The 14574-nt window shown below is 40.8% G+C and overlaps 1 protein-coding gene across 1 annotated transcript in view; it reads left to right on the forward strand.

Annotated features, from left to right (window-relative positions):
- The first annotated feature begins 4719 nt into the window (after window positions 1-4719).
- The window catches only part of METTL24 (methyltransferase like 24), an 85543-nt gene continuing 75688 nt past the window's right edge, over window positions 4720-14574 (forward strand). Inside the window, exon 1 of the mRNA XM_011364826.1 lies at window positions 4720-5037. Coding sequence (XP_011363128.1) covers window positions 4720-5037 — 318 coding nt within the window. The remainder of the gene's footprint in view (window positions 5038-14574) is intronic.

The following is a 14574-nucleotide window of genomic DNA, read 5'->3' on the forward strand; positions in this document are numbered from 1 at the left end:
ACAAGTAGATGGATAAAGAAGATGTGGTATAGATACACAGTGGAATATTACTCAGCCATAAAAAGATGAAATCTTGTCATTTGCGACAATGTAGATGGACCTTGGGGATATTATGTTAAGTGAAATAAGTCAAACGGAAAAAGACAAATACTATATAATTTCACTCATATGTGGGAAAAAAAACCCCAAATGAACAAAGAAAACAAACAAACAAACAAACAAAAGCAAAAACACTCACAGAGACAGAGAACAGATTGGTGGTTACCAGAGGGAAGCGGGGTAGAGGGAGGGCAAAACTGGTAAAGAGGGTCATTTGTATGGTAATGGACAGAAATTAGACTTTTGGTGGTAGGCATGGCGTAACAAATATAGATGTCGAATTATAACATTGTATACCTGAAACTTATATAATGTTGTAAACCAATGTTACCTCAATAAAAAAAACCCCACTGATTTTATTTTTAATTTCCATGAGAGCCATAATCATAAACTGATAATAATAATACATTAACTTATCTTGATAATTTTTAAAGAAAAATGTAATTTTTAAAAACTGAATACAATCATGGGGACTTTGTTTCTCTGAAGATATTCTGATTGATTTTTCTTCTCATTAGGGTTTGTCTTAGATCATTGACATTTCTTATTGCCAACAGAAGAACCTGGAGATGAAATAAGAATCCAAGATGTAAAAATAAAAGGAGGGCCATTTAAGGGAGGATATGAGCCCAGTACACGCAAATGGGGAATGACAGATGAACACCTTGCTCCAACTGGAACTGCATAAAATTCCACTATTTGAGATACTCTTTTTGGACCATAAGGACATTTTAGGCAGATTCCCGAATACCCTAAGAGGGTTAAAATCTCCTCCATTAAAGTGATAGGATTTTAACAGCCTTAAAATAATTTGAGGAGTTTCTGTTCAACATGTATGAAGTTTTAGTCATGCAAGTTCTGTACAACATTATACTTCTAGTTACAAATGCTACACTATACATTTAAAAATTTGTTAAGAAGGTAGATCTCATGTCATCTGTTCTTACCACAATAAAAAGATACAAACTTAGACTGTTAACAAGAAAAAAAAATGTTGTGGGTTAATGAGTTACTGTTTGATGACATTTTTATCACAAAAATTTCAAACATACTCGATAATAGAGAGCTGTGAACCCCATTATCCAGCTGTAACAATTATAAACCAGCCATTCTTGCTTCATTTATTCTCCTAGATATCTGTCACCTCCCCCACTGGATTGTTTTTAAGCAAATTCCAGAGATCATATTATTTAAAATGTAAATTATATAATAACGTTGTTATGAATGCAGATTATAAATATGTATAATATAATCTTATTTTTGTAAACTATATATGCATAGAAATAAATCTGAGAGGGAAGCTGTTTCTGAATCATGCTATATGAATGATTGTTGATATCTTCTTCTGTTTGTGTATATTTTCCACAATGAACATGTATTAGCTGGAGAAAACATGATGGGGATGAGTAAGTTGGAGGAAGATGCTGATGCTAGACATTCTAGCTCTATGTCTTTCTAAATTCGATGACTTTACTTCAGGCTAGGTACCTCACATTGTGAAACAGAAATAGCCACTTCGTGGAAGTGAGAATCCTTGACTGTCAGCCTGTTTTCTCTCCGGACAGTTTGTAATTAAAAGTTGCCACATTAACATCTATGGACAGCAGGGGTTCTCAACTTCAGCTCTATTGACATTTTGGGCTGGATAATTCTTTGTGGAAAGCTACCCTTTGTATTGGAGGATGTTTGCAGCATCCCTGTTTTCTACCCACTAGATGCCAGTAGCATCCTCCCCCACCATCTCCTGTTGTAACAATGAAAAATGTCTCTAGAAATTTGCCACGGGTCCCCTGAGAGGCAAAATTACCTCTGCTTGAGAACCACTGCACTACAGCTTGTATGCAAATTGAAATTCATGGTTTCTAGGAGATTAGCAGCAAAAATGTTCTGTTTCATTCATTTTGCTGGCTGAAACCTCAAGGAGGATATAATTTGTGATCTGATGAAAGCTGCTTTTGTGGTTTACTGACCTGTGCGTTTAATTAACCAATGTACGACTCAATGGTTAATGATTATCTGCATTTTTGAAACATATCCAGAAACGACCCAGACAAGTTCAACTCTATGAGAAAAGCAAAGGTCATGAATGAAAGATTGCTTGTCAGCTATGACAGTGATCACATTTGCCTCTCCAGTCTGCCAACTGACCCATTTCACTATTCATTATCGTCCATGACACAGGGAAATATTTTGTGAAAGTTAAAAATGGGAGATTTCTTCTTAGAAAATTAATGATGCTACATACATATAAACGGTTTTTTTATTAGTAATAAACACATAGGAACAGTTGCAAAAGATAGGAAAAAATGCAGTATTTAAATATTGCATTTTATTTAGATTTCCTCTCATAATGGAAACATTATTAGAGAATCATAGACATGAGATAAGGGAAAATATAAGATCATCTTGTCCATTCTCTTCAAGAGCTACACTGTTCTGTGTGTCTGTCCCCTTTACCCCCATTCCAGAGTCTTATAAAATATCTCCATTTTAATAACATAGGCTACTCCTCTTGTTTTTCCTCTGGAGAGTAACTCAACAGATGAGCAGAGGGCATACATCAGTGGTATCATAATTTTCAAAAGATTATGGCACTATGTTGGTTGCATAGAAAAGAAAAATATTGAATCTGCAACAGACATAGGTGATCCAGCTTTATGAAGCACAATAAAAATTGTGTCTTAAATAAGATTACACAATTATACACCTTAATAGAGTGTGCTTGTGGACTCTTGCGTCTTAATGGTTGTTTCTTGCATTGTTGGGTACTCCTAATTCCAGAGAAGACTGTATAAAATATTTACAAATCTCCTTATACTTTCTCATATTTACCTACCTTGGAATCAATACTTAAATTTTGTTTTGCATGATAACACCCAGGATTTTTTTAAATGGTAAATAATAGAAAATCATTACTATTAATTGAGTACCTTCTGTGGTCCAGGTATAACTTGGGTACTAATCATATAACATTGTATGCACTCTTTGTAGTCTTACTAGATATATAGGTCTATCTATATGTAAGAAAACTGAGGCTCAGAGAGGTTAAGTACTTTGTCCAAAATCTCACAGCTTCTGAAAGGCAGAATCTTGATTCAAGACATACTTCAAGTCTGATACTGCAGCTTAAGTTGTTTAAATAGACACAGGATGTGAGGTTTTCTCTTTGAGTTTGTGTCAGGAAAAAATGTACTTGCTTGGGTTCTTTAAAACAGAGCCCATCTGCAACAGCTGGAGGGTTGCTTCTAAGAAAAAAAAGTCAATTCATAATGAAACACTGAGGAGCCTGAGGACCTGGCGTGCCCAGAGAATGGCTAGATTGGATTAAGAAGTCTTGCTCCATGTGAGGAAATAGCCCAAGCGCTTTGTACAGTGACAAAGAATAAATTGGGTCTTTCGTAAGCCAGAGGGATTTTAGAAAGGAGGGCTCCCAGATGGAAAATTCCCGAAATTCAAATGAGATGTGGTGGGAGGGGGTTCCATATTTGGTCTGTGTTATCCTTTCTGCAGGCTGCTAAGGGGGGAGGATAGGTCAGCAGGGGTAGTCTCGCATGGAAGCATAAAAAATGAAAATGTAAAGCATGAAAAAATGTGGCCAGAGCTAAAGAAAACCGAAATCCAAACCTAAGCCTAAACCCCAAACCCAAACCGCAAACCGGTTGTGGGAAAGAAATTTACAAACGATTGAGAATGAAACAGCCAACACTGGACTTCAGGCTGTGAACGTTCAGCCTGATTAATTAAGGTCAAGGTGGTGATGAAAATACCAGCTGGGGAGCATTTTGCCGAAAGATGAATTTGTCCCTCTGTATCTCTGCAAGACAGCAGGGAGGTGTGTGAGCGGAGCTAAATTAATTTGATTTACATCATGCCATGGTAACTTCTGTTCTCTCTCCCTGCTGTCAGATGTCTTAGCTAGCATTTCCCCTCTCCTTCACCCCCCTCCCTCACCCCCCATTTCATAACACGGAGAGAAAGCGCCGATTGGCTTCAGGCAGAATTTAGAAATGGAACAACTCTAATTTGATTATTCTGCACGGAACGGGCGCTATTCTTTCCTCCCCTCTCCCTTCTTTCTTGAGGGAGAGAAGTTGTGAACCTGAGCATAAATGCGATGTATTTTTATATTGTTCTTAATGGCATAAACTGCTTGAAATCGGAACTTGTTCATTATAGCGAAACCTGGCAGCTCACCTAGCCTCATCCCGTGTTTCTTCATCAAAACTAATACTAGAAAATGAAGTTATGGCCCAGGATCCCTCCCATTAGGAATGCGCTTTTTCTGAACGTGTAGCTTGCAGCTCTGCTAGGCTCTGGAGGCCTGAACGTGTAGCTTGCAGCTCTGCTAGGCTCAGGGACCCCCGAGGTAAGGCTGGGCTCTGGCTCTTGCCCAGCCGAACCGCCTGCTTCCCTGGGACCTCGCCTAGCCTGCCGCCCCTCGCCCCTTACAGCGGCCGGGGGTTTCTTTGGACGGGAGGATGGGAGGCGGGTCCGAGTCCGCTCCCGGGCCCTCGGGGGAGTTCCCACAGTTGGCAGCTCGGGACAGCCGGGCCACATCCTTGCTGCCGGCCGGGCGCCGCGCGCGGGCCGCCGAGCGCAGCGCCGGGGTCGGCCCGGGCCATGGCGAGGGAGAGGCCGCCCGGGAGGGGCTGCGGCGCCCTGAGCCGGTGTCTGCTCGGCGCCGCGCTGCTGCTCGGCCTGCGGCTCTGCGCGGAGCTGCGACGCGCCGGGCCCCGGTCCCCAGCCCGCAGCGCCCCGCCAGGCCCGGTGCCCCGGCCGCCCGCGCCGCACCTGCCACCCGCGCCCGGTCCGCCGCGCGGCGCCAGCAGGAGGCAGGTGACCTACGTGCGCAGCGGGCGCCGAGCGCCGCCGGGGGGCGGCGGGAGCGGGACGCCGGAGCCGGGCTGCTGTGCCCCGCGCGGGCTTCCCCGCCGTAAGGTCAGTTGCGAACTGTGCGGTCTTGGGCCTTAGACCCGAGTTCTCCTCTCTGATCGCTCTGCGGCACCTTCCGCTCCCGGCTTCGCGGGCTGCCCCGCTGAGACCTTTAAAAAAGTCGTAATCCTGCGCGCTCGCAGGCGACTCCACTGGTAGCATCCTTCAATGCCCAGACATAACGAAGTGAGACAGCAGAGTTCATTCACTATCCAACCACTATTTGCGGAGCATCCACTCTGTGCCAGGCTCCCTGCACTGGGGGCATCCAGCAGTGAAGCCCTGTTCTCACCGAGCTTAAATTTTAGTGAGGGGAGAGTATGGGTGGTGGGCATGGAAAGGAAAAGAAAGAAGTTGTGGTTCTGTACTTTCCCCAATTTTCTCCTCGAGTCCTGGCCAAAGCTGGGTGGATATCCACTGCGAATGGCTTTTCACCTCCTTCATCGCGGTGATGAAGATTCACTCTCCAGCTGAATTTCCCTTGAGTTCCGCTGCAGACGGCAAGGTGGCTGGCGCGGGGTGAGAAGTCAAGCCCCCCGCACCACTTAATGGGGAGTTAATTGAAACCTGTAGGACTGAAGTAGTAACCTGGGTTTGTCTTACAACACTTGACAGTGTTGGTCTTCCTATCTCATTAACTTCTTGGCTCACATTTCACTAAGTAGTTCAGTTTCAACCTCTCATTATTAAGCCTCTGGCCTCCTTTCCTCCTTTTGGAGCTCAATAATTTACTTGGTACTTGGGAGTGAAAAGATTAAGAACTACAGGTATGAGCTTGCCTGGTCCTTATACCCATCAACCCCAACCACATACTTTGAGGCAACTTCTTTGTTGCCTGGCTTTTCCTCTTTTCTTTTAAACATCTCTCTCCCCCTTCCCCACCACCCCTCCTCTGAGAGAGAAAGAAAGAAAAAGAAAAAAACCTCTTCCTTTGACTCTCTGCTACATTCTTTAGTTTTCTAGTTCTAACCTACTTTTCAATATCACGTCTCCTCCACCGATTGTTTCTTCTGCTTTCCTCTCCCCGACCTCCTCTTCAAGCCTTGCCCTCTGTCTTTTCACACCGCTGCTGTCCCTGTCTACACCATCAGTGTTATCTTCCTGGATAAGCTCAAATACTTTTCCCTAGCTCCCAAACTTCAATTCCTATATAAAGTCATAATTTGCTCTTCCAGAAGAATGCAGCCACTTCTTTCTCCATGCTCCTAATGCATGTCCCATTACGACATGTTATGCATCCAGCACACTTTTGCTAAGGGTTTACCAAGTCCTGTATCAGGTGCTGGGGGCATAAAATGAGTTTAAAGTCTAGTGGGGGAGGCACTCAGCACAAGCTTCTAATAATGTGACCAGTGCTATAATTAAGGTCTTCAACTTTACCCAATGAGAGGGAACATTTGACCTAGGACTTGATATTTTGTAAGACTTCAGGCTCTTTTGTCCCTCTGGATGTCCTCAAATGTCCTATCCTTGATAACTCAACCCCCTGCACTTTTCCTTTCACATCCGCTCTCAGCCTCCATTGTTTCTGTTGTCACCTGTCCAAGAATCACTCTTAGTCTCCGCTTCAGACAACAGTGTCTATAACTGGAGCTTGTCCTGTAAATGGAAAAGTTTGGAATGCACAGACTCAGAAGGTCTCTAGAGGGGAAGATCACATCCACCACCTTTAGGAAGCTTCAGTGATCCAAGCTGGAGGTGGTGATGTCTCGGAGCCGGTGGTGGAAATGGAGGTGTGGTTGATTCTGGATCTATTCTAAAGGTAGATGAGGAAGTAGTTTTTGTTGTTGTCGTTTAGTTTTTTGGTTTGGGAGTAATGGATGGAAATCAAGAGTTTGGTTTTAAACATGTTGAGTTTGAGATATCTTTTAGGCATCCAGGTGAAAATGTCAAATTGGCAGCTGGAGTTGGAGGAAATGTTCAGGCTGAAGACAGAGTTGTGGGGATCATCAATGTACAGTGGCGCCAAAGCCGTGAGACCATAGAGATCAACTGGAGAGTGAGGGTGGCTATCAAAGATGAAAGCCTCAAATCTGAGCCCTGGGGCTCAGTGTTATTAAAATTAAATTAGAAAAAAAACCAAAAGGAAATATTTGTATAGTCTGGTGTGTTGTAAGCACGCAATAATGGTAACTTTAATTTTCACTAATCTGTTCCAGGTCTTTAGCCTCAGCCATCTCCCAGTTGTAATTTGTTGTTATAACCTGTTTCCATTCCTCTGTCTTATGCTGATTCTTTTCACCCGCAGGGCCTCCATCCTCCTTTCCTATGATTCATGCCCTTTCCATCTTTGAACATTCAGGTCAAGGTTATCACCTGGAAACCTTCCTATATCAATCCTACTTCCATGCTGATCTTCCCCCAATTTGGGGTGACAACGGAAATGCATTCTGAGTTGTGAGTTGCTTTGCAAATATTGCAACCTAGTAATCTATTTCAGATTGAATGTTTTGTCTCCAGAGTTGTTTTTGATGGGAAGGATTGTGTTTTCCAAAGTGACCCCTAGTAAATGCTTACTCCTGAGACACCAATACGTAAAAAATAGAAGAATCTGTTTCAACCTATTATGTGTAACTCTAAATTTAGTCTTTGGTTAAAAAAAATATAAGAAAGAAGTGATGAGTTTATTGCTATTTTTAAAATATTGTTTAAATTTTCAGTCTCTTAAGGAAAAATTTCCCTGGATTTCCTATCTATCTATCTATCTATCTATCTATCTATCTATCTATCTATCTATCTATTTATCTATATCTATCTATCTATCTATCTATCTATCTATCTATCTATCTATCTATGTATGTATGTATCTGTCTATCTATTTATTTAGCTGTTTAGTTATTTATTTACTTATTCTCTGGGTATACATTCTGACTTTCCCAAATTCCTAGATAGTGGGAATCTTGAATTTGTTTTTTTCCCATTTTGATTGAATTAAAATGTTCCTCAAAACTGGAAAGATCAGTTATCTGATCTGTTCTGTCACTTCTAGGGAACAGAGAGCTCAATATCCCTTATCCCCCCTGTGAGACAAATCTTGTTCCTTTTTAGCCTCCCGTCAAGATGTGCTGAAGTATAAGCTAAATACACCATTAAAAATCAATATAATTAAAATTTGGAAGTTATGTGTTAAACTCCTTGGATCTTATTTTATTTAACCTCTGTTTGTTGAGAATAACGATAAACAATGTTGTTTAGGTTCTTGGTTACTTGCCATAGGCACCTACCAAATTGGTGAAGGAGAAAAAGTTCCATTCTATTTTGAAGATGGCTTTCTGGGTGGATGAAAACCTGCATGAAATAATTGGGTTGCCGAGTGTTTCTTGTCAACATGCTTCCTCTGCAGGTGTTAGAGGCACAAAAATTCAGCAATTATATTGCCACTTTAATCATAGCTATGCTTCTCTTAAAGAGAATAATCTGTTATAAAAAAGAGAAGTGAAATTTAGTCCTCATAATTCTTTCCCTCTTGCCTCATCCCTTCTTTCACTAAGCCATGCAAGAACTAGCTCTAAATATTAAATCCTCTTTCATATCAGGGATTCTAATCTTAGAGCACTGTGAAATGAGGGCTAATGATACATAATGGATAAGTACTGCACCTTTTTATTAGGACTAGGCTGGAACCCATATATTTTTGTATATTATAGAGGCTTTAAGCAGTCTATCAGAGCTCTGTCTTCTAATTCTGCATACTACACATGCATAAAAATATCACCATAATTCTTTTCTTTCCCTTCTCCTTGTTTTCTGTCTATGTTACTCCCTGGTTTTTCTTTACTATGATTACATGGGTCAAGCTTTTTGGGGGATGTTTACAGTGGACTAAGATATGGTCTCTATGATTTATGCTCCTTTATGCAGTCTTGGATAGATGTTTCTCTTACATATTGGCAATCCACCTAAAAGACAGCAGCAAAATATATGGCTCATTTGCACAGGAGAGGCACTCATACAGGAGCCAAGCTTCCTGAAGAAATTTCTTTTCTCTTATCAAAGATATTTTCCTGACATTTAATATGTTGGATAGAAAAGTGACTTCTGAGTCACAGAGCCATGGAACCCAGCGATGTGCTGGCTTGGTTTGTTAGTCATAGATCTTTTGGAACAGCGTGTCAGAAAGAAAGAAAGAAACAAAGCTGTTTCCTCTCCTCTTGAAAACCATATGGCAAAATTTGGTTTTTATCACTTATCGTCTTCCTCTTAGTTTTCTAATTCTGTGATTATCATTAGGAAGAAAGAGGAAAAATGGCATAGTACCCCTCTTGATAGATCCAACTGCCTTAGAAATCCTTATTCTTTGCAAAATACTTGAAGGTAGATTTGAATTGCTTGTGAAATATAGCCCAGCAGTCGTTCCCAGTGCTCAGGGTTTTGCTGTGTACCTACACTTCTGTCCGTCAGGGAACAACATTAATCAATCCCATCACACTGTCCTCAGGAGGCAAAGCATTTTCATTTTAAACAAAGTCGTTGAGGGTAATTGAATGCTCTCCAGCAATATGTGGGTGTGAAATAGCAGTTGCTTAGTTTTGCAGAGAAAGGCAGGTTTCGATTAAAACTTTGATGTGCCTTCAAGAGGGAATGGGCCTCTGTACTCCCTCCAAACCCCGCAGTTCCTCAGAGAGCATTCTGTGGGCAAAGGAACAGCTAATGGAGGTTCCATTGTTTTTCAGCAATTGCTGGTAGAGCTTTTAGGTTTTTGAGTGCAATTTGTCCAGTCCATTTTCTCCAAGGAAAAGAAAGCCTTATCAGTTTTCTTGAATTGGATTTCCTTTTTAGTCTGTGAAGAGAATCAGAGCTGTGTAGGTAAACTGAAGACTGTTGAGAGTGGTATTTGAATTTTTCCATCTGTGCTATGATACCTTTGGAGTCCCCCTGCTTATAAGTAGTTTGGCTCTTTATTTTGTGATTCATAGAAAGTAACAGGAGCCTACTTCATTTACCACGAGACCCACACTAAAGCAGGAATCTACCAGCGTTGATAAGCTCTGTTAACCTAAAAATAAAATCCAAAGAGAGAGGCAACAAGTGTTTATTCGAGATCAAAGAATAGCTGTTTGAGAAGAACGGATTCTGGCAGACACCCAAATAGTGTTTCAATTATGGGGTGAGGGTAATGGGTTTTTATGAGAAAAGGAAGAGAAATAATTACGTAAATAGAAGAAAGGAATTTCTATTGGTGTTAACAAGCTAATTTACTCTTTAGCTATACATGGCTGGTTACCAGTTCTAAAGAATGTCCGTTATTATCAGTCCTTGTGAGAGGAGGTCTGTTTTCTTGTTAGCTTTATAAGCAGTTGTTTGTAACACAACATGGGCTTGACCCAGTCCAAAGGTTATTTTGGCCAAGTCAAACATTCCATAGTTTCAAGTAGCAATACGTTCAAGGCCTTTCCTCTGGGATGGCGGCTCTGTCTCAGCTTTTTAAAAAGAAGCCCTTGAGTTCTCGTTGGTTCCATTAATGGTCAAAGGAGTTTTATGCTAAAAGATGATGGGAAAATTTGCTGCCCAAGAAGCATTTTTATCCTACTCAAATGACAGTAACGTAATTGAGTTTCATGAGCCTTACAGTCTAGGACCATATGTAATTTAAACTAATAGCAAGCTGGGTTGTTAGTTGATGGCACAGGGGGTAAACTTGACCTATGAAGAATTTTGTTTGAGCCACATAGTGTTTTCAGTATTGGAGCATAAATGTCTTTAGATGAGGCATATGGTGTCCAGTGGAGTGCAGCTCAGCACTCTCTCCAAACCTGTTTGATCTCTGAAGGCATTTGAAGTTGCAACCCCTGAACCAGATGTCAAAATTAACAACCGTTTTTCCTATAAAGTGACAGCGAGGTTAATGCTGTTACACGCAATGGCAGCATGACACATAAATACTAGATGCACCAAAGCTGAGGGTCCTTTTAAGTCATTCCTAGTAAAGAAAGATGAGTTATCTAAGACTGGAATTGGATACTGGGGAGAGTAAAATTGTAGGAGAGTATGCTTAATTAATATAATGTTCCTTTGGTTGCAAACAAGAAAAATAGACTCTGGCCTAGCTTAAGAAAAAAAAATAGAAAGAAAAAAATTATTGAGAACACTTGGGAATTTTTCACTGAATTGGATGAAGAGTTAAGTGACCACCATGTGGAGGAGAGAGAAGGAGTAGGGCTGCTCTGAAAACCCCACTTTTCCTTGACCTTCTCTCTAAAGTGCTACCATAACCAGACTCACCTCCTTCAACTTCCAGCCCAGCCTCTTAGATTTTCACCCTAGATCAGCTAGCTCTAGCCGCAAGTCATAAACATAGCCCAAGAACCCCTCTCTATTATGGAAGCCATTCTTAGAGAAAGGGGGAACTTTCTCTAAGTTACCGCAAGAAGTCAAGTTCTTGGCGTTCCTTAAGTATTCAGTATAATTATTGCACGGTTTTGTCTATAGGTTTTTAAGTTCCTCATATTTTATTCTATTATTTTAATGAGTCCAGTTCAGGGATCTTGGACCTGAGCACCTAGAAATAGAGTGTAGGTTTTTTTTGTTTTGTTTTAATAATAATCCCAGAGCCTGGATCTATGCTTCTGTGTGAGTGTGTGTATTTCTTTATTAGTTAACTGTTTATTCAGTTGGATATATGCACACAAGCTCTATGTCGATGCAATATTTTTCTTTCTTTTTTTCTTTTCCTTTTTTGTTTGTTTGTTTAGGAAAGTTATTTGTGAGGACTTTTAATAGAGAAAGTAATATAATTAGTATGCAGCCTACGATCTCAGTTAGGGTTCTTAAACCAAAATTAGTCTTATGTTCTTTGTTTGATTTTTTTTTTTCCGTCAATGCAGGGAGAGTTTGCCAAAAAAGATATGAAAAATTCTTCAGAGTATATGAGTACAGCCCCGTTTTCAGCTGGCTAGTTTGGGATTCTTTAACGTAGAGTTATCAGGACTGTCTGGGTTGCAAGTGACTCAACCCAACTGAAACTAGTAAAAACGGAGATTCATTGGAAGGGCCCTTGGGTAGAACTGAAGGAAGAGCTGTCTGAAATAAGGAAGGCTCTGGGAACTTGATTATAGACTGACATGAACACTGAAGACCTGTTATCTGTAGTGCTCATTACTGCAGATGGAGTGGGTATTTATCATTCTTTTTGATCACACCTTTGGATTTCCTTCCTGTGTTTAGGGAATTCTCCACCTTCCTAAGAAAAAAGCCCCCAAATTTTTTTCCCAACTTTTCCTTGAACCTAAAGTGCATCCAATGTAACCTAGGCCTCACCATTCAGAAACACCTATATGAGAGTTTGGATTGCACCTTAGAAATTCAAGTGGCACAAGGACCATGGAGCGGCAGGCAGAGTGGCTGAGGCTCTAGTGAAGGCACCAGGCATCCAGGTGGTGAAATGAGCTGTAGTGTCTGTGCCCAGCGGTGGGGCAGTGCAGTCTACACTGGTGCGTATGGTGGTGTTCCTGCCTTTAAGTTTCTGTAAACAAATAAATCTTTAATCAGTTTATTTTCTACTTAACTAGCCAGAGTGGTTTCTGTTATTTACAACTAAGAACTTGGGCAGATCAATAAATTAGAACTGACAATTTGGAAGGTTACAACTCTAACTTTCCCTCTTCAGTTTTGCTTGGTCTGTTTAAATCATATTTTGGAATGTGATGATTGGGGTCCAAGTGAACTATGGGCCGAGGCACCTTTCCCTGACAAGATAATAATATTTAGCATCAGATACTAAATTACACAAATCTGCTAAGTTATCACTAAAGAGAGCAAGCCTTTTTTCATGGCCCCATTTGTCTGTGATATGGGGCAGGAAGGCCCAGTTTATGCTATGATGGCGAACAACCCTGAAATCTCAGGGCTCATCCTAACAAAGGTGTGTTTCTTGCTCATGTTATGTATCCATTCCTGGTTGTCGGGCGTGGAGTGTTGCTCTGTGCTGTCATTCTCCTCTCTCTGGACCCCAGGCTGGCATCACAGCCACCATCTGGAGCACTGCCCGTCACCTCGGCAGAGAGGTGAATGCTCTGGAGAATCTTGCATGGCATTATCAAATGCCCTGGCTGGAAGCTACATATAGCACTCCTGCTCACAGTCCAATGGCCAGAGCTGGTTGCTGGGCCCTACCCAGCGTAGGAGGACAAAGGCCTGCCATGTGCTCAGAAGTCAGAGAGCTGGAAATGTCTGGCGAGCAGCACTTGTGGCCACTGCAGTATCTTTCAGTCATCCATACCTAAATGGACATCGTCTAGGTCATGTTTCACGTTTGCTGTTTTGAACGCTTTGCTGATTATGCACATTCGACAGTATTAAATAAAGCATGGGAAGCTCTTTTCAGAGGCCTAGATCTAAAATGAAGCAGACATATGAATTTAACAGAACAGTGAAATAAAACAAGACTCAATTTACATCTTCTAAACAGTGTTGTGGCGTGTCCTGGAGTTTGTTAAATGCAGTGATTCTTGTTGACATTGTTTATGTTAGACTCTTTGCACAGAGCAGTAAGGGGATGATGGTTTGCAGGTCTTTTTTTTTTTTTTCCCCCCCTGGGGAAAAAAAGCAAGTTATTTGAATAAATAAAGTCATAAGTGTGAATAAGCTGAAGGCCTCTGGTGAGATGAATCAAACTCCATGCTAAAGTCCATTTTCATGGTGATCATTTTTAGTTGGAGCAAATTGAAAGAGTTCCAAATGTGTTTTCAGAATCTGGCCACAAATCAGAGGCAATATTCATATTGTATAATGTTGTCATATTGTGCACAATATGACAGCAAGTAGTTTTATTTTTCATCTACTTTGAGTGAAGCACAACAAATCACTTAAAAATTCTAATTAGCAAAATCTATGCTTATTGAGCACAGAGTGATTAGATCATATGTAGAAGGAGACCTCTTCATTCAGCAGTTTTGGAAATAATATGGGAGAAACCAGTGAAGGTACCACATGAAATCCTCATGTGGATTTGCAAATAGCATGAAACTATGTTATTTTGATGCAGCCTCACCTGTAAAATGGGATATTTTTACATTTGATGTCAGAATTTTAAATTCTGCTCCTCTACTTACTGGATGCGGACAAGCGGCATACTCTGTCTGAACTCCAGTTTCCTCCTTTGTAAAAAAGTAGTAGTACTTAACTCACAGGGTTGTTGTGAAGATTAAACAAGAACGCTAGGTGAAAGCACTGCCTGTGGGAATAGTTCAGTAAAGGAAGATTGTTTCTGTTCAACCCCATGTTGCTGGCTGGCACGCAGGCAACAGAAAGGAACAGGCATGTGTGTCTGTGGGGTGTAAAGCCCAAAAGTCACTGGAATTTTTAATATTTATCTTATTATTCTTGAAATTTAAAGCACATAGAATATGCTCAACCATCAGAGGAGCTGGAATATATATTTTAAAAAATCTTAAATAAAAGCTAGCAGTAACCGGCAAATTTTTGTTAGCATTTTTATTATAAATTTATTCCCCATATAATGTGTTTTTTAAAAATGGTTGAGGCTTACCTGTTCATACCAGTTTGTGATTTTTTCCTCTCAAAACTAATTATAAATATATTTAC

Source organism: Pteropus vampyrus, unplaced genomic scaffold, assembly GCF_000151845.1.
Source record: "Pteropus vampyrus isolate Shadow unplaced genomic scaffold, Pvam_2.0 Scaffold101, whole genome shotgun sequence".
NCBI lineage: Eukaryota > Metazoa > Chordata > Mammalia > Chiroptera > Pteropodidae > Pteropus > Pteropus vampyrus.